The sequence below is a fragment of the Protopterus annectens genome, chromosome 10.part0 (assembly GCF_019279795.1).
Source record: "Protopterus annectens isolate FY-2018-M chromosome 10.part0, PAN1.0, whole genome shotgun sequence".
Lineage (NCBI taxonomy): Eukaryota > Metazoa > Chordata > Ceratodontiformes > Protopteridae > Protopterus > Protopterus annectens.
Window position 1 is genome coordinate 1,620,699,213 of NC_056744.1, and position 20,153 is coordinate 1,620,719,365.

Here is a 20,153-nt window from a genome sequence, read left to right on the forward strand (position 1 = left end):
ACCAGCAGGCCAGCTCACTGACATAGGGATTGGTTTTCTGACAGAGGGACTATGGTTTGAAAAATGAACCCTGGTCCTGATGGCTGCCTGGGGGAGGGTAAGAGACAGTGTTTAGCAGCAGTTCTTAGGAGAGGTTTGTAGGATACTGCTGCTTCAGCACTGACCCCATGTGGAGAACTGAGATACAACCAGCCATAAGGAGCTAGAAGCAGTAACCTCATTAAAGACTATGTAGAAGTCTGCACCATCATACAACCTATCCCCAGTCCATTTCCTTGAAGACATCTTAAACATGGCCTCTCTGTCTGCTAAGGAATTCTACAATCTACCTACTCCACAATGAAAATGATTTCCAGAGATGTCTGTCCTATGTGTGGGTGATACTGTTCTGCAGCATCACTGTGGGTGACTTCCCACTAGGAGAACTAAAGTGGCATTAACACAATGGAGACCCCATGAACCTGACTTGGTCATTGCTGAACAGCAGGTACACAAATGAGACATTGGTTATCCACAGCACCTTGAAAATGAAGTGGCTGGCAACTACACCTATGTGTTGTGCCATAAAATTCATCCAGTGTTGAAAAAAGAAACTACCTGTAAGGGGATCTTTGGTAACTATAAGATAACTATTGATTTTTTCTTTCATAACTACTACAGAGCAGAACTCGCCAGAAACCAAATTCTGTACAACTGACAACCAAGGAGTGGTTTACCTACTCACCACCACCCAAGTTGTCTGAAATATCTAGAAAGGTAGCATCTGTATTATACATCTAATATATGGCATAGAGACCAACTCTGTGCATTTATACTCGATAAAACTCTTGCTGGGTGTTCATACGTAGGATCCCAAATGTAGTAGGGTGAGTATAAGTTACTGGTGAGAAACAGTTTTCCCACTAAGTACACTGTCTTATGCCTTTCTGAGTTAGTGTTTCTCTTCCATACTTTAGTAACTGCTTTTAACTTTCCTTAATGTTACTGAATCTCTTCACACCTTATATCCCAATAATATGTTCTTGAATTGTATGGTGAGGATCCTTTGCCCATTATCTGAAGAGTTATTCCCTTACTTGTAATATGTTTGTGTGTCTGAACTTCAAATCCTATTGCCTTGTTCTTTGATATCTTTATTTTCAGATATCTTTTCTATGTATACCTTAGTGATTCTGTAGGGGCATTTAGTCAGAGCTGTCAGTGTTTTTTAAGTTGATGGCTGTATGTGCATAAGTTAAATTTCTTCTTGTAGGACTTGGTGTAAATTCTGTGCCATCTTTGCGTAGTCCTCCATTCTTTTCATCATGTAATTTTTAATATTTGGCTTCCAAAACTAAGCAAGCACTTCATTAGGAATCTCACAAACAGTACCAAGAGTAGAGCAGCATGACAGAGTCATATTTTGATTACGTGATGTGTTAGTTCTATCCCGTTTAAGTATTTTTATTATGCTTACTGAAAAAGTTAAATTGTTTGAATTTTAAAGGCACATAGATATTTTTTTAATCACCCAGGCTGCATAAACATCACTTTGGTGATCTTACACTCTTCCGTCTAACTGCAGGAAAAAGTCGATATTTATTGCTGGAAAGCAAAAAGCTGTTGCAAACTACCATAAGGAACATGCTGCAGTAAATCCTCCACATTTTGAGTCCCAAATGAAGTAACTGCAGAATTGATAATCTCCCCCATCTGTGTTGTTCCGATCCATCTCAGATGCTTTTTCCAGCTCATGAAACACTGGCACTGTTGAGCTCTTCCCTTACCTATAATCCAGTAGTCCCGTACCATACCTCGGATCTCGTTTGCTGCCTTTGTGCACAGATGTGGTTGCTGTTAGCTCTTGAGCTATAGCTAGTTTATTGTGAGTAAAAGTAGAATTTGTATATATATCCTTTTTTCTTTATTGAATTGAGTCCTGTCTTGCCCTTACTACACTTTTTAGTGTATTGTCTTAATACCATAGGTGATATTTTCCCTTCTTTTTCTTTTCCCTTATACCATTGAGGTATTTGTTTAAAATACCATTGCTGGTAATATTTCTTCTTTTGACCATCCATAAATATATTAGAAAAAAAAAAACTTTTTCTTATACTATCCTGATATTGTTAGATCAATAGATATGGCTGAGAAATTCTCAGTTTTTTTAAGACGTGCAAGACCTATGGCCATAAGATTCCTCTATTGGATGCACATGATCTGCGTGTGTTTATTGTTTAGGCCCGGCCCATTTGGATTTTGCATGCGATGTATGTAAGGCCTTTAATCCTAGAGCCCTTATTGACTGCAGGAATAAACTGATTTTGATAGGATTACTACCCTTAGCATCTTCTGATACAACATCTGGGGATCAAACCACTAAGAAGGTTGATAAAAAAAAGAGTCCTTTGGACCCTTCAGGTTCTTCTGCTCCAAGCTCTAGAACCACCTCTAAAAATATCTAAACCTTTGGATTTGATACCTTCAGATTCAAAGATGAAATCCTCTGGTCTGACTACTTTGGATCCAAAATCTGTGATGCCAGATCCAACCCCCTTGGATCCAAAAAGGCACAAGGATAGGTCACCTTGGAACCCCTCTCCTCCAACACTGTATCTGATATCTTCCCATCTCCTTTCCTAGAAAGAAGTCACCATTCTAGAACCCCGTCAATGATTCCTCTTCTCAATCCTCCAGAAGTCTGACTGAAGCAGATGTGGATAGGATGATGAGGAAAATTCTCTCAACGCAAATTCAAATAGGGGCTTTGCCGGCTCCTACCCATCAGGTCCAGAGACCTTCATCAGTACTACACCCACCTATTTTATCTCCTTCTCCAATCTGATCTTTGGTTTCACAGCAGTTGGATCTGAGAATCCCGGAGCCATCTGTATCACATCTGAAGATCCTTGTTCCTTTATGTCAATACCGTCTCTGATTGGACTGGCTCTGAGTATGTCAAGACCATATGACTCTTGGAGCCATAGCATCAACATCAGATGCAAGGTGTTGAAGTCAACTTCGAGATTGTCAGAGCCATCACTGCCCCTCGGAGCCTTGGCTCTGTACAGCTCGGCTCTGACCCCTGCTTCGAGTGGTTTGCCATTGGGTCAGAAGGAGTCAGTGGTTCAGAAGCATGTTTTCTCAGAGCTGTCAGTTTTTCTGTCCAAGGCATTCTGCTTTCAAGGTAGTAGAGAGAGTTTTCTCTGCTCCAAAAGTAAGGATGTATTCATCCACCTCAGCTCCTACTTCCCAGATCCAGTTGTCTTTGTGTCTTGAGCCTCAGCTTCCTACTCTACAAGGACAGTCAGCTTAAAGTCTGCAGAATACCCCTCAGGGTATAGTGATATCTTCTGATACTTCTCTGGAGCATCCCAACAAAAAAGTCCCTAGGAAGAAAAAGTGCAAAAGTAGGCACTTAGACTCTTCTCAGGAGTCTGTCATGGAGGGTACTGATTTCAATGAGGAGGAAGGCTCCTCAAGATCACCACCTGATGATGTCTTATTTGAAGACATATTACAGATCCTCAAACAAATGGGTTGTTGGTCAATTGACAACCCTTCCGAAGAGGAATCAGTATTTACAGGAAATCTTTGGGGCTGGCCCGTCTTTCTCCTGTGTGATTTCACCTGCCAATGAGCTTATTCATTTGATCTCTCGTCAGGCATAGAAGGAACCTGATTCTGTTGAGTCGATACCCAAGAGACCAGACATGGTACTGGCACCACCCAAGGAGAGGGAATTTTGGAACAAAGGAGTACCTGTTGAAGCTATGGTCATAGCAGTAGCTAGAAAAAAGGGACTTGCAAAACAAAGTTCCTCTGTTCATCCCCCTAACAGGGAGTCTAGGATGCTGGACAGATTCGGGAAGCATGTACATGCTTCAGCAACTTTTGCACATCAGTCGCTGAATTGTGTGGTACATTTTACCGGACTCCAGAGGGATTTCATTAAAGAGCTCACCAAATTCATCTCTGGAACCATTACCTCTGGGGCAAAGAGCTCGATTGCCTCACAGTTGGCTAACCTACAGACCATTTCAAGTTTGCTCATGAGACTCATCTCACATGCAGCTAAAGGTACCTCAAGGGTGGTGGGGTTAGACATTTTCATTAGGAGGTATGCCTGGATGATTTTGCAGAGCCATTCAAGTCTTCATCAGTACTCCCTTTGATGGAAGTTATTTGGCCCCAAGGTTAAGGACACATTACCCAGGTGTGAGCAGGATGATAAGACCTGTCTGCTTTGGGCATATGTTTTTCAACTCCTCAAAGGACCTTTTCTAGGAATCAACTAGTTGGTTATAAAATATGGTTCAGTAATTCCCAGGGTCCCTTCCATGATCCACTTGGTGATAGTTCCCCCAGGGGCAGAAGTAACAGATGACACCATGCATGGCAGAGGAGGCCCACAAGGCCAAATGTCTAGAGACACTTTCTCTGACATGTCCTACCAACTCTACTGAAAGGAGGCCCAATTGTCCACCTCTGGAGGCAGTTGGGCATCATTTATCCCAGCAGCAGAGAATCTGGCTAGAGATTACAAATGATTTATGGGTGTAGAGGATTATTTCCAGAAGTTATATAATGCCCCCTTTAGAGTAGACAAAATTCCAGATGTTCCACCCAGTCAGAGGAAGACAGCAACACTAGAAAAAAAAATCTGGTAGAAAAAAAGAGTCATCCAAGAGGTCCCCCAGACAAGAAAGAGTCGAGAACTTACCCAAGAATCTTTTTAGTGCCAAAGAAAACAGGGAAATGGATAACAGTTTTGGATCTCAGCACTCTGAACTCTGAACAAGTCAGTTCAGTAAACCAAGATGTTCTTAGTTTCTCACTGCTGCAGTCATCACCATTGGGTTATCCATGCTGTGGTAGCCCTTAGTTGGTCCGAATACCAGAGCCAAGGTTTTATGCATCGGCTGTTGTCGCTTGCTGTGGGACGTCAGGTCGTCCGAGCTATAATGGAGAGCAGGCGATGCCATTGCCTCAGTCTTTCTTGCCGTGGAGCCCGTAGCAGAAGCAGTTCACATCGGTGCTGGCTGTCTGTTTCCAAATTTCGAACTTCAGCTGAAAATGTCTAAAGCTAAGTACCCCGTTGAGGAGCCTTCCTTTTTCTTGCACTAACCGATGCCTGAAAAAGTCAATAACTGTTTTGCCTGTGGAAAGCAAATACCACACCAAGACTTCCGTTCTTACTGCGTCACTTGCTTAGGCCCAGAGCACAACATACCCCACTGTCAGTTCTATGTCCTCTTTAATGCTAGAACTATTTGTCATAGAGCTCTGTTTGTAGCCAGTTATTTTCGTCTTCCATCTCTGATTACCGATATGGCATCTGTCAGTCAGCAAACTGCAGATCTTCTGAAAAAACGTAAAGATAGAGACAGACCGCATAAGGCCAAGCCTTCCAATGACACCACTGCTAAATGGGTCATCATTTCCTCGGAATATAGTGAGGCGCAGCCCCTGATGCCCGAGTCGATTACTTCGCAGACCTCTATTGAGACCATTTCAGAGTCCTGTATGCCGCAAATGTCTGCATCGTCTAATGAGCCTTCAGCTGTCTCGCCCTCTGTTGGGTTCGGAGCCGCTAAGCAGGCAACAGCTTCTGAGGATACCACTCGCACTTCTGATTTCACTTCAAGGCCTTTGCCCTCTCTTCTGACTAACACACCGATGGCACCGAGGGATACCCTTCAGGCCAGACTTAGACCCACTCCAAAGAAAACAGCAAAAAGTCTCCATTCTACTACTCCTCCCCCTCCTCAAACTAGAATGCTTAAAATGGTGGAGGATGTCATCACTTTCCTCCAGGATAATCAGGCCACTCCAGCAAAAGGAGAAGGGATCCTTCTCCAGACAACCAATTGGATTTAGACTCAGGGATCTGACTCCTCTGTTTTTGAAGAAAATCCTCTTACTGCCTATGAAGACTCAGATACAGAAGAATCTATTCCTTCTGCATCACCTCCGGTGGACTTTTCCTTTGGGGAAACCCTCCACACCCTCAGGGAACACTTCCAATGGGAATCAATGGATTTCCTTCAATCCAAGAAAACACTAAGAGAGTTTCTAGATCTACCCTAGCATAGGCATCTGGCCATCCCACCCATCTTCCAGGTGGTAGATGATATTTACCAAGAATTTAGCCTTAACCCTGGCATCATTTCCCCAGCCCCCAGAAAACCCAACAGGTACTACAGGGTACCCGAGTCACATAAATTCTTCTACAGAAATCCTATAGCAGATCCAGAGGTGATTACTCAGGGACCTAAGGGAGTCAAGGCTACCTCTGCAAAGAATCCTTCTCCCTCAGACAAAGAATCCAGGGCCCTAGACAAATGGGGTAAAAAGTATATACCTCTTCAACTTTAACTTTAAGGGCTCACAACTGTCAGTTCCATATGTTAAAATACCAACAGCACACTTTGGAACTTTTGAAACAGAAAATTTCTGCTTTACCAGATTTTGCCAGTAATAAAGAGATAGCAGAATTACTGCAGTCTTCATCTCAGGTTTCAAAGCACTCCTTGCACTGTGGGTTTGATGCCTTAGAAGCTTCTAGCAGGGCAGCAGTGACAGGATTTGTTATCAGTACACATGCATGGTTGAAGGAACAACCTCTCCCTGATTATATGAAAGCTAAAATCAGGATTCACCTCTTGACAAAGACTGCTTATTCGGACAGAAAGCTGAAGAGGTACTTAAAAAGATGGAAGACAAAGCAAAATTGATGCAGACTGGTAAAGATTTCCTTCAAGTACAACCTCCTAGGTTCAGCAGAAATTTTCCCTCTAAACACTTGTCCTTTCCTGCACCAAACAGACAGGCACAAGGCAAAACCCATAGGGACAAGACCCACCAGGGCTCAAACTCAGGGCCAGCAAAGAACTAAACAGTGGCCCCCTCTAACTGTAGAGCAGGGAGTTCAAAAACAACCCTGTATGCTAAAAACTCTCAATGACTACTTTTCCCATCTCTGCCTGCCTCCACCACACCAGAAGCTAGGAGGAAGGTTATCTCTTTGCAGAGAAAATTGGAACTTTATAACAAAAAATTAATGGGTCTTAAAAAATCATTGCTCAGGGGTACAAATTCAATTTCCGAGAACTACCATCTTTAAGAGAGTACCCAGACCTACTTCCAAAGTAGTGGGCAGAAACACTAAAACAAGTACAGGCCAATACTAAGGGACTTTGGCTAACAAAGTTCGCAGATGACTGCAAACTGGGAGCCATTATTGAACCCCCAAATGATGTGGATATTCTACAAAAGGGCCGTACAGAAACAGATGCTTGTTTCCAGAGCCATGGGCTCAAGCTCAGTGCCAAGAAATGTATAATTATCCCCTTTAGGAAAAACATGTACCCATAAATTACCACATAGGTGGCAGTGCACTAAACACCAAAAGTGTGATAAGAGACTTAGGGACACAGGTGGACAGTGGTCTCACCTTTGATAACCACATCACCACAACAGTCAGGAAATACTTCTATGTTGCACACCTCATCACTAAGGGGTTTTCATCCAGAAAAAAGGAGGTCATTGTCCCATTGTACTCATCCCTCATTAGACCCTTTATAGAATACAATTTCCTGTTTGGTATGTTCCTCTCAAGACATCTGCAACAACCGGAAAGGCCACAGAAATACCTCACTAAAAGAATCACAGGCCTAAAGTAGATGCCCTATGCTGACCATCTAAAAAAACACCAGCTATACTCTATGCTACACTTAAAGAAATCCCAATCCCTCAGAGCCACACGCTCCAGGGATCTAAACCTTGTCATCACAATTAACAAAACATGCTGGAGGTTCCTGACCCAGAGACTCCCCAAACTCTGGAATAGACTACCCATACATGTTAAGCAGAACACGTCTTTGGCTATCTTCAAAAGGAACCTTGACGATTGGATGGGAGATAGAAAATTCACCCCAGGGATCATGTCAGTCGCCCTGCTAGACAGGGCTCCAGGGAAGTAAATATTGTGGGAAGAAATAGCCAAGGAATTGTTATGGCTAGGCTTGTATAGGCCCTAAGGCCGATAGTAGAGTACCGACAACCTAAAACCTGATAGCCCTAGGGGCAGTAGAACCTGTACCTCCAGAACAAGTTGCAAAAGGATTCTATTCCAGACTATTCCTTGTTCCCAGGAAAGAGGGGACTTGGCATCCCTTCCTGGACCTATCCTTTCTCAATACCTTCCTGGTAATCTCAAATTTGAAAATACTTACCTTACAACAACTTCTTCCTATGCTGCCAAACAAAGCTTGGATGGTCACCTTAGACCTAAAGAATGCTTACCTGCACATCCCAATAAGGGAATCATGCAGAAAATTCCTGCACTTCAGAGCAGGATCATTACACTTTCAGTTCTCTGCTTTGCCATTTGGCTTATCTACTGCACCCAGGGTATTCACCAAATGTCTATCTCCTGCCATTGACTTTTGCAGGTGAAACAATGTACAGATTTACCCTTACCTGGATGACTGTCTCATCCAGGCAGACTGATAGGAACTGCTCCTGCAGCACCTCTCATTTGTAAAAGCCCTACTCACTTCTCTGGAGTTCACTATCAACAAAAGGAAATCCAAACAGACACCTACCAGGAAAATCATATTTATGCAAGCCTTATTAGACACAGAACAGCAAATGGCCTTTGTGTCCCCAGAAAAACAAAGTTTCCTACCAAAATACTTCACTACTCTGGCTGCCCAAACACAGCTTTCTGCCAGGAAATTCCTGCAAGCTCTAGGGTACATGGCCTCATGCTTATTCCTGGTACCTCTGGCCAGACTGCACGAGGAAAATTCAGTGGTACATAAAGAACCTATGGTGTCAACATTCTCAACCTCTGGACACCTCCCTGCTGTGATCCCTTGCATAAGATCAGAGTTCCTCTGGTGGGCCCAGACCTGTGCTCTGAACAAGGGACTTCCTTTCATCCTCTGTCCATCAGACCAGACCATAACTACAGATGCTTCGGACATAGCCTGGGATGCCCACCTAGAAGGCAGATGCACCCAAGGTCTCTGGAACACTCAAATACTATCCTTGCACATCAACCAAAAGGAAATGATAGCAGTGCAAAACTGTGTGGCATCCTTCAAACCCTACCTTAAACTAGGGTTCTTCTCATAAAAACAGACAACTCCACAGTCATGTGGTACATCGACAAACAGGGAGGGACTCAATCTTACCCTCTGTGCAGACTAGTCATGAACCTGTGGCTAGCAGCCTCATCCATGTGACTACATCTTATAGCCCAATACCTACTGGGCATCAACAACACCCTAGCAGACCACTTAAGCAGAAACCTGCTGGACCCACATGAATGGCAAATCCCCAGAGATATTTTTCTGCAAATTACCCACACATGGGGGACTCCCTAGGTGGACATCTTTGCCTCTCATTTAAATCGCCAAGTACAGAAATTCTGCATCAGGAAGTATCATCACCTGGCCTGGAAGGTCAATGCCCTGACATTCCCTTGGAATACCCTCTTTGTGTGTGCATTCCCACCTCTTCCTCTCATTCCAGAATTATTACTCGAGATAAGGGAGGAAAAACCTAAAGCAATACTCATTGCCCCAGATTGACCCAGAAAGCATTGGTACCCACTGCTGTGCAGCCCATCTCTCCAGCCCCCCTGGAAGCTACCTCTGATACCTCACCTGCTATCCTGGGGGGGGGAACAATGTTGCACCCAGACCTTCAGACACTCAAGCTCTCTCAGCATAGCTTATTCTACCATAACCAACAAGGAATCAATGCTAAGCAAGCAAGTCCTTGACATCATCACAGAAGTCAGAAGGGCCCAGCACCAGGAAATCTTACGCTGGAAAATAGAAAAGATTCTGCTCCTGGAGCCAGTCCAATGGGGCAGACATTCATCTGCCCTCCATTCCTCTTATTCTAGATTATCTGGCTGAGCTTCTTAAGGGTTTCTCCTTATCCTCCATAAAGATCCATGCCTCTGCCATCTCGGCACACTTAGATACAGAACAGACATTGTTCTCCCACCCTCTTCTCAAACAATTCCTTAGAGGGGGGCCTCTAATATCAGGCCTCCCAGAAGACAGCCCACCCCAGCCTGGGATTTGAAGTATGTTTTAGAAAAGCTTACTCTGCCCCCCCTTCAAGCCTGTGGCATCCTCAGAATTAAAGTACCTCTCTTGGATGGCTGCCTTTCTCCTGGCTATCACTTCAGCCAAGAGAATGTCAGAGCTTCAAGCTTCAATGGCCAATGAGCCATTTATCATCTTCCATGCAGACAAGGTCTCCCTGAGAACCAACCCCTCCTTCATGCCAAAGGTGGTTTTGGATGTTACCCTCAATCAGGCCATCCACCTGCCCACCCTTTTTCTTAACTCTCAGAACAAAGGGGAAAGGATGCTGCATTCTTTGGATGTGCACAGACAACTCAGATTTTATCTGGATCATACAAAGATATTCAGGAAAACTGACCAACTCTTGGTCAGCTTTAAAACAGGGGCACAGAGGAAACCAATATCCAAACAGACCATTTCCGAATGGATAGCACACTGCATCCAATTTTGCTACTCCTTGCATGGACCCCCCCCCCCACCAGGACCATCAGAACCCATTCCACTAGGGCAACCTCTACTTCCACAGCATTCTTTAGAGGGGTACCCACCAAGGACATCCTGAAAGCTGCCACATGGACTTCAGTCCACATCTTCACCAAGCATTACCATCTGAATCTATTCTCAAAGGTTCCCTATTACATCCTCGAAGACGCACTTACCCGAATACATAAACGCCGACACGTCTCCATCGAAACATGTAAACAGCGATCGTCTTGAAGCGCAAAATCCGAAATGTCAAATCGTCATGGTTGGCCCTTTTGTGGTATAGCTCTGTAAGGTAAGTGTGCGATAGTTATGGACCTTAGGGTTAGGGTGCGGGTTAAGGTAAGTGCATAGATGGTAATGTATGTGAGATTTAGTGTAGGGTTAGATGTAGGGTTTTGTTACGTGTATGTGTGTGGATTATTTATTTTGTTTGGGTATAGCTCCGTAAGGAAAGTGTGCGATAGTTATGGACCTTAGGGTTAGGGTGCGGGTTAAGGTAAGTGCATAGATGGTAATGTATGTGAGATTTAGTGTAGGGTTAGAAGTAGGGTTTAGTTTAGGGTTAGAAGTAGGGTTTTGGTTGGTGTATGTATGTGTTTGTTTAGTTTGTTTGGGTAGGTAGTATGTAGCGGGCAGTGGGGTGGGACAAGTATGACAGTTCGAGCTTTTGAATTTCACAATTTAGGGCATTCAGTGTATTTGCAGTGCGCGGAATATGTGTCGGCGTTTTTGTATTTGCTTATTAGGGCTTTTGAGCTTGCAATATAGACCCATTCTCAAAAGCTAAGGCTGGGTTTGCCTCTGCAATTCTGCAGGGCATGCTCTCCCAATCTTATGTTTCTATCAACCTTCCACCCTTCTCCTCAGCTTTGGGGATCTTCCCAGTGGTGATGACTGCAGCAGTGAGAAATGAAGAACATAGTACAATTGCGTACACCTACCATTAATGTAGATGTTCGAGTGTTGTCACTGCTGCAGTCATGCTTCCCTCCCTCCTCCCCCATGATATCTGCTGTCCTTACAGAGACACATATTTCTATTGGGGTCTCTTACCCCAGGCTACTAATAATTATTAAAAATTGGCCGTCTTTGGTTGGTTAAGACAAGAAAAACTTAAGTAATGGTGTTGCCTGCTCTCCCTTATAGCTCGGATGACCTGACGTCACCCAGCAAGCGACAACAGCCAATGCACAAAACCTTGACTCTGGTATTCAGACTGACTGAGGGCTACCACAGCATGGATAACCCAATGGTGATGACTGCAGCAGTGAGAACACTCGAACATCTACATTTATGGTAAGTGTACACAACTGTACTTTCCGGATGGTCATAGTTCAGTCCATTCTCCCTTTCTGCACAAGGACAACTGGATGTGCCCAATAGATCTTCAAGATGCATGCTATCCTACAAAAATGAACAGATAGTCCAGAAGATACCTATGCTTCTGGCTGGGAACTAGTCATTACCAGTCAGAGCTTTGCCCTTTAGTCTCACCTCAACCTACAGGGTGTTCACCAAATGTGCAGCAGTATTGGCATCTCATTTGAGATTGCAGGGATTCTGTATATTTCCTTACTTTGGCGACTGGCTCATGACCTCTCAGACCAGCCATCATCCGATCAAAGCAAGAGATTATGTACTCCAGTTATGCTGTCACTTGGGGATTACTATAAATCACAACAAATCTCAACTAAAACCAACTCAAATGTTAGAGTTTATCCGAGCTTTGTTTGACACAATATCCTTGACAGCCTCCCTTCTTTTACCAAGGGTACAAACCATGTGATTTCAGGTCAAAAAGATCATTCAAAAGTCTCTCTCTCAGCTCAATTGATCTTTCAAGCATTGGGGCCAATGTCTGCTGCAATAGTTTTGGTTCTATTATCAAGATACCACATAAGAATTCTCCAGTGGAACCTAGCAACTCCGTGATCTGTTCTTCATCAACCTTTATCCACCCAAATCAAGATAACTCAGGTATGCAAAAAATTACCTCCTTTGATGGATTTACTCTGATCAGATAATGCAAGGTCATCCCCATCACTCTCCCTCAGTCCAGTGCCATAGTTACCATGGACGAGTCCCAGATCGGGTGGGGTGACACTTGTTGGAAAAGACAGTCCAAGGCACATGGTCCCCTGAAGAGGCCAATACGCATGTAAATGTCCTAGAAATGAGAGTAGTCCCCCTAGCATTTCAGCCCTTCCATGACACTCTCCCTTCTGGGAACATTGTGATTCTGATAGACAATGTCAGTGGTCTGGTACATCAACAAATAAGGAGGAACCAAATCTTATCTCCTGTGTCACAAATCTTTGAGAGTGTGGCAATGGTCAATCTCATCAAGTTGATTTCTGATAGCAACACACATTCTGGGGAAATCCAAGTTAATAGCTGGCAAATTAAGCAGGTCCATTCCAATGCCTCATGAGTAGTCAATCAGTTGTGAAAGTGACAGAAAAGATATTCAATCAGTGGGGCCTACCTTGCTTTTATCTCTTTCCATCACGCCTCAAAAACAAGTGCAGCAGGTTCATTCATCACTGAGAGAAGCTCTTCTCCATGATTGGCCCCCCAAGTCTCCTCTCCGCCTTTTCCCCAGTATCTCTAATCCCCAAATTCCTTCAGAATGCATGTAGATTGAAGAGCACAGTCCTACTCATTGCTTCTTATTGGCCTTGTCAGATTTGGTTCTGCTTTCCTTTGTCTCATCTGCTTTGCCTGCCATAGATTCTGCATCCATTTCCAAACCTCATGAGCTTCTGTCAGTGATTCCCCCAGTGGGGGGACCAGGGCAAAGAACCTGCTGCACTTGTTGCTGAGGGGAGATGTAAAGAGAATAAAGCAAGATAGGCCCCATCGATGGAACATCTTAGGCCTAAAATTGACCACATGGTTTATAGCTTAGGCTCTCCTCCCCTGTCCACCACCTTCTTTTATCCTCCCACAAAGCTTCAACTAGAAAAATTTACAGAATTAAATGTTAAAGGTTTGTTTTTTGGGTGCAGCAGAATGACACAGACCCTTTTTCAGTGATGGTGCCTAAATTCTTGAGTTTTTAGATACAGTTTTTAAAGCAGGTGCTAGTTCTTTAACAGCTGGCTGCCATTTCTGATTTTCACATTTGGGTAAACAGTTTGTCTTTAGCTTCTTCCAAACATTATAAGGCCTTTATAAGAGGAAACTTTCTTCTTAGACTCCCTTTTAAAGATCCCACTCCCAGAGGGATTTGAATTTCATTTTACAATCTTTGACCCACTCTCCCTGTGAACCTTCCAGCCAAGTGTGAACTCAGATTTTTAACTTGGAAGAATGTCTTTTTAGTGGTCATTACATTTGCTAGAAGAATCTCAGAACTTCAAGCCCTATCTTCTAAACCTCCTCATATGATTTTTCATAAGGAGATTGTATCCTTATGAACCAACCCATCCTTCCTAAGGTTGTGTCAGAATCCAAAATTAATCAGACTATCAGCCTTCCAGTTTTCTTTCCAATTTTTCCAAACAAGGGAGGGTATATGTTGCACCTGTTGGATGTTCACAGACAGTTATATTTTTAATTGCATAGGACATACATTTTCAAGAAATCAGGTCAATTATTTGTATTTTTTTTAGATTCAAAATTGGGCAAACCAGTTACTAAAGTAATCTTAGCCAAATGGTTAACTGATTGTATTTCATTTGTTTACAAAAAAAATGGGTTTGTCTTTGCCAAAACCACTTCAAGCTTATTCTGCCAGGTCTATGGCAACTTTCCAGTATTCTTATTGAGATTCTTTGGATAATGTCTGCGCACCTGCAACATAGGCTAACAGTCATACCTTTATTGCTTATTACAAATGGGATCTGGTCTCCAGGGTAAGAGTGGCCTTCGGCTCAGTGGTACTCAGGAATATGCTTTCTTATTCTCCTACTAGAACTTGGGTAGCTGGGGACTCTGTCCCAACAGTTGAGGAATTAATGAAATTGACAGCATCAGATAAAAAATGATATATTCACCATAACATTCCATATGTATTGTCCATTTTCATTCTTCCAATTCCCTCCTTCCAACCCCGTACCTTTTTGACTTCTGGAAGGAATAGAAGAGGCTAAAGGAACTAGTGTTCCTTTATTTGAGCTCTAGATACTGTTCTCTCTTTTTATCATCATCATCATCATCAGCCCCCTTTTTCCCATTTTTCTACATGTGGTCGGGGTATCGTGTTAACTGTTGCCAACTCTCTTGATTCAGTGCCACACTCCTGCCTTCTCCAACACTCATGCCTAACTGTCACAGATTGTCTTTCACACAATCCATCCGCCTCTTTGCTCTCCATCCTCGATTCCTCTTACCTTCTTCCTCTCTGTCCCAAATCTTCCTCACCAGATTGCCTTCTGCCTTTCGGCACGTGTGCCCAAACCACCATAATCTGTTCTTTTTGATCTTTTCTGCAGTTGGAGCTACTTTGGTTTCTGCTCTTATGTCCTCATTTCATAGGTTCATAGGTAGGTACTAGGTTATTGGCCCTAGGCAAAATTAAGCCTAGCCAAAATGTTACTGCTTTCACCTCTTCATCTTTCTTTATCTGTCCCCCAGTGTGCATCCTATCACCTTTCTCAGGCACTTCATTTCCATCACCTCTAGCTTCTTCAACTGTTGTGCCTTTACTGCCCAGGTTTCTGTACCATACAGTAGTACTGGTCACACCACTGTCTTGTGCACCTTACTTTTCAGCTTCTTTGACATTCTTCTGCCAGACTACACCTGAGATTGTATGCCAGTTGGCTGCAGTGCCTCTGATTCTAGCTTTGACCTCTACATTAAGACTACCCTTCTCTTCAACTACTCCTCTCAGATGCTTGAAGCTGTTTACCTGTTCCACTATCTTCCCTTCTATCTCTATTTTCAGCTTCTTCTGATTCCCCCAAATCTCTCTCTTTATATTTGTTAAATATTATATAGACTTAAAAAAGTCAGCAAACATGATCTGGGGTATGGTAGAGGACTGGTGCATTATGGGTAAGGGAGGAGCTTGATAGTTTGTATTTCATGAAGTAGAAAAAGTAGCCGAGTTGGTTCTGAGGGTTGGGTCCAAACCCAACAGCTGTGGAAGAATGAAAATACACAACACAAATGGAAAGTTATAGTGAGTATGTACCTTTTTTTTAACATTTTGCACAGCAATGCAGTTGTCTATTCCTCATCTTCCTTCACATGCCTTTGGAAGTCTTCCAGCTGCTTCCTTGTAATGGATCAAATGAGGGTTTCTGAGTTCTTTTATTTTACAATCATTCCATACTTGCTACAGGAAGTGATAGACAAACATCACAAGAGAGTTCTGTACCTTGCAAAAACAGACTTCATGTCCATGGAATGAACTTTCCATTATTTTTGACAAATTAAAAGTAAATGAAGAGAGTCTGATGCACATATAGGTGAATCTTCTGGAGGTTTTATCTGTAAATTTCTTTGGTATCATTTCCACTGAGACTTGTTACCTCAATTGACATTTTTTGATGTGCTGGTTTCTGTCTTTGTCTTGAATTTATAAAGCCTGGAAAGATGCACCCTTACATAAACACTATCAGATCTTACAAATACCACAACTCCATTCTGGCAAGTGATGACTCTGTGTCCTTTCCACTTTGCACAGTTGGCCTTTTTTGTAGTATTGTCTTTCATTTCACTCATTTCATTTGTGGCACAAAGTGGTTTCTGTTTGCCTGCCACATTCTGCCTGAACAGTCAGCCTCCACTGTTGCTTTCTTTAATGCATGTAATGTTAAAATGTTCTCCCACTGCCGTGCTGCTTGTGGCTTCCTTTTACAGCATGTAACTTGTTGGCCAGAACAGAAGGGAGATTTTAGTTCTGACCAAACACAAGCTGATATGGACTCTAGCCATAGACACTACTGAACAGAATTTTTTGCCATCAGACCCTAGTCTCTTGTCTCTTTTTTGACCTCTCCATTGTCTCTCATCTCTTGCTCTTCTCCAGACTCTCAACTCAATCTCTCCACTGCAACTATTGCCTGGTTTAATAGCTACCTCTCCAACAGGCAATCTGTGAAATGGTTCTCCTCTCTATATGCCTTCTTCCTCATCAAGACTAGAGTCTCTCAAGGATCAATATTCAGTCCCCTACTGTTCAACATCTTTATCAAACACCTTTACACTTCCTGTCCACTGTCATCCATAATACAGTATGCTAATGACTCCACAGTCAACACTACCTCAGATACCGTCTACGACCTGCACACCCTCACCCAAAAATCCTTCAACTGTATTGAAAATTGACTTTCAAATAATCAAATCATACTTTACCCCAAAAAAGACCAAACTTGTACTTTTCCTCCCCTAAATCCCTCTCCCACCACAAACCCACATTCACCATTAAATCCCTAAATGATATAGTCATCCAGGTCGAAACCCACACTAAATGTCTTGGTGTTATCATAGATGACCAACTCATATGTGACCTTAACATCAAGAAAATACTTCAGAAACTAGGCCTATTGTACAGAAATAAAAAGTTCCTTACAGATGAATCTCGACTCTCACTTGCCCTTGCCTGCTTCTTCCCTAACCTCTTCTACAGCTCACAAATGGTAACTTACAGTCTTCTCTCCTTTCTAAACTTGAAACCACTTACAGCAAAGTTGGAAGATTTGCTTCTAATTAGCCATCTAAATCTCACTACTGTCACGTTCTCAAGACACTAAACTGGCTTGAGTTCCCCCACCATCTGCTACACTCTCAACTTCTCATCATCCATTCCACCTCATGCCCTGATATATCCAGTCTTGTTTCCCTCCACACCCCCAAGAACCCTCAGGAGCTCTGATAAATGCCTCTTAACAATTTACAAACCCAAAAGATCTATTGGCAAAAATCTGTGTAGCTATTTCCCTGCCCTTGCATGGAACAAGCTGCCTATGACCATAAGAAAAATAACTTTAGCACATGAATTCAAGAATGATCTCAAACATTACCTGATTAATACCTGGACTTGTGTCTGTAAACACCCTCCCAAACTCCTTCTCCCCAGTCCTTCCCACTCTTCCATCTCTCTGTCTCCCCACTTTTTCTTGCTAGTACCTTTCTACCCCAACTACTAGCTCCCCATAACTTGATTCCTTCCACATTCTGCTGTCTCATCTTCGTGCTTAACTACCTTCCCCTCAAATTATTCTATACCAACCAATTCTTTATCTCACCTTACATTGAGCCTCAACCTACCTTAAGTTCCATTTGTGTATATTCTCCATCCCCTATGCAACTAACTTGACAAGCAGCTTTCTTTATGCTCCAAAAACTGCTCGTACTAACCTAACTGCTCCATGCATGCTACTGAAAGTCCATTCTATAAATTGCCTATTCCAAACAAGTAGCTTCTTGACTTTTATTGTAAATACACCTACTATTGTAAATATGTTTGCTCCATGTAATCAGCACATCAACTTGCATTTATTTTGTATCATTTAGTACTATATACCTCAGCATAAACTGAAAATCTTTGACCCAGATATGTACCACAATGTTTTATACTCTTCTATGGTATCATATATTATTACTGTTCAAATTTACTTTGTATTTCTGTGGAGCTTTTCTCCCCAGTCCTCTGCTGAAAAAAGGTGCTTGCTCAGTTGATTCTACCCCAACTACTAGCTCCCCATAACTTGATTCCTTCCACATTCTGATGTCTCATCCTCGTGCTTAACTACCTTCCCTTGAAATTATTCTATACCAACCAATTCTTTATCTCACCTTACACTGAGCCTCAACCTACCTTAAGTTCCATTTGTGTATATTCTCCATCCTATGTAACTAACTTGACAAGCAGCTTTCTTTATGCTCCAAAAAATGCTCGTACTAACTTAACTGCTCCATGCATGCTACTGAAAGTCCATTCTATAAATTGCCTATTCCAAACAAATAGCTCCTTGACTTTTATTGTAAATACACCTACTATTGTAAATATGTTTGCTCCATGTAATCAGCACATCAACTTGCATTTATTTTGTATCATTTAGTACTATATACCTCAGCATAAACTGAAAATCTTTGACCCAGATATGTACCACAATGTTTTATACTCTTCTATGGTATCATATATTATTACTGTTCAAATTTACTTTGTATTTCTGTGGAGCTTTTCTCCCCAGGCCTCTGCTGAAAAAAAGGTGCTTGCTCAGTCGAACTATCTCAGTCAACAAATGTAAAGTAAATACATTAAATAAATCATCACCCCCCCCTTCCAATTTCTATGCTATCAGACCTCAAGTCGTAAACTATTTCCCAGTCACATCTACTGCTAGTATTTATTTTTACCATTATTTCTGTTACTGACTTTATAGAGCAATCCGTTTACAGAGCGTATGCAGTTATGGCCATAAATGCAGTATTGAAATTCCCGCCTTGTTTCTGATTCAATCATTTTTTCTTTCTCCACCATTGTCACTGACTTGCTTATCTTATAATGAGTCAATTTCTTTACAATTCCCAATGAACTCTGTCTTCATTATAACTTTAATGTGTAAATTGATTGATAACATGAAGATACCAAGTCCCAGGTTTAAGTTCATGTAAGTCCATGGCAACTCTCTCATTGCTGTCTGAGGTCAATGCATGCCAACAGTGGACCTTGGTCTGATGTATTTTAGGCAAACATTACAACTGTCAGTAGTCTGTTTCAAGATATATTCAGGGTCCTTGTTTTGTAAACTATAAAATAGTTTTTCCAGTTTTTCCTCAGAAACATGTCCAAACTGAGGATGTAGTTAAAGTGCCACCCATCTCTTCTGCAACAGTGAGCCCTGAGTACATGTTGGATGGTCTAGCACTTGTCTTTCGGGCATATGTTTTCAGTGGGCATGCTAAATATTATGAGGAAGGCTATGATACCAAATGTAAGGAAGTTATTTATGAGGGAGTCTAGAAAGCCAAACACATGAAGCTACATCTGACAAAGTAGAAAATATTGTTCCTTTGGTGTCTGTCTGCAGATGGACCAGGACCTTAATTCAGCTCAAGTATCACTGGTCCTGAATTATCAGTCAGACCTTTTACAAAGCAAGCCTACCATGAAGCTACATCTGACAAAGTAGAAAATATTGTTCCTTTGGTGTCTGTCTGCAAATGGACCAGGACCTTAATTCAGCTCAAGTATCACTGGTCCTGAATTATCAGTCAGACCTTTTACAAAGCAAGCCTACCTTATCCATTTTAAATGTTTGTGTTTTTGTTATCTGAACCTGTCTACCTTGAGATCCTCTTTTGTGTTCCCAACTATCCGTGGAACAATTTTTAAAAAGAGTATTACATCTTGGGCCAAACAAAAGGGTCATTACCTCACCAGTGTTTTAGATAAGTTAACCTTTACCCTTTTTAACCAGCTGCTTATCCCCCACCCTCATACTTATTTTGGATGCTGCTCCTGGGTGTCTGCTATGAGAATCTCAGAATTGCATGCACTGATGTGCAGGGAACCATTTTTGATCTTTCATAAAGACAGTGTGTCCATTCTTGTAAATGCCTCATTCTTGCCAACAGTTACTAAGATTTCCTTGAATTAGACTATTTGCCTGCCTGCTT

General features: G+C 42.3%; 1 protein-coding gene across 1 annotated transcript in view; it reads left to right on the forward strand.

The window, feature by feature from the left end:
* The first annotated feature begins 5,310 nt into the window (after positions 1-5,310).
* LOC122814354 overlaps positions 5,311-20,153 on the forward strand; it is a 380,048-nt gene continuing 365,205 nt past the window's right edge. Inside the window, exon 1 of the mRNA XM_044086939.1 lies at positions 5,311-5,503. Within this exon, the coding sequence (XP_043942874.1) occupies positions 5,311-5,503 (193 nt within the window). The remainder of the gene's footprint in view (positions 5,504-20,153) is intronic.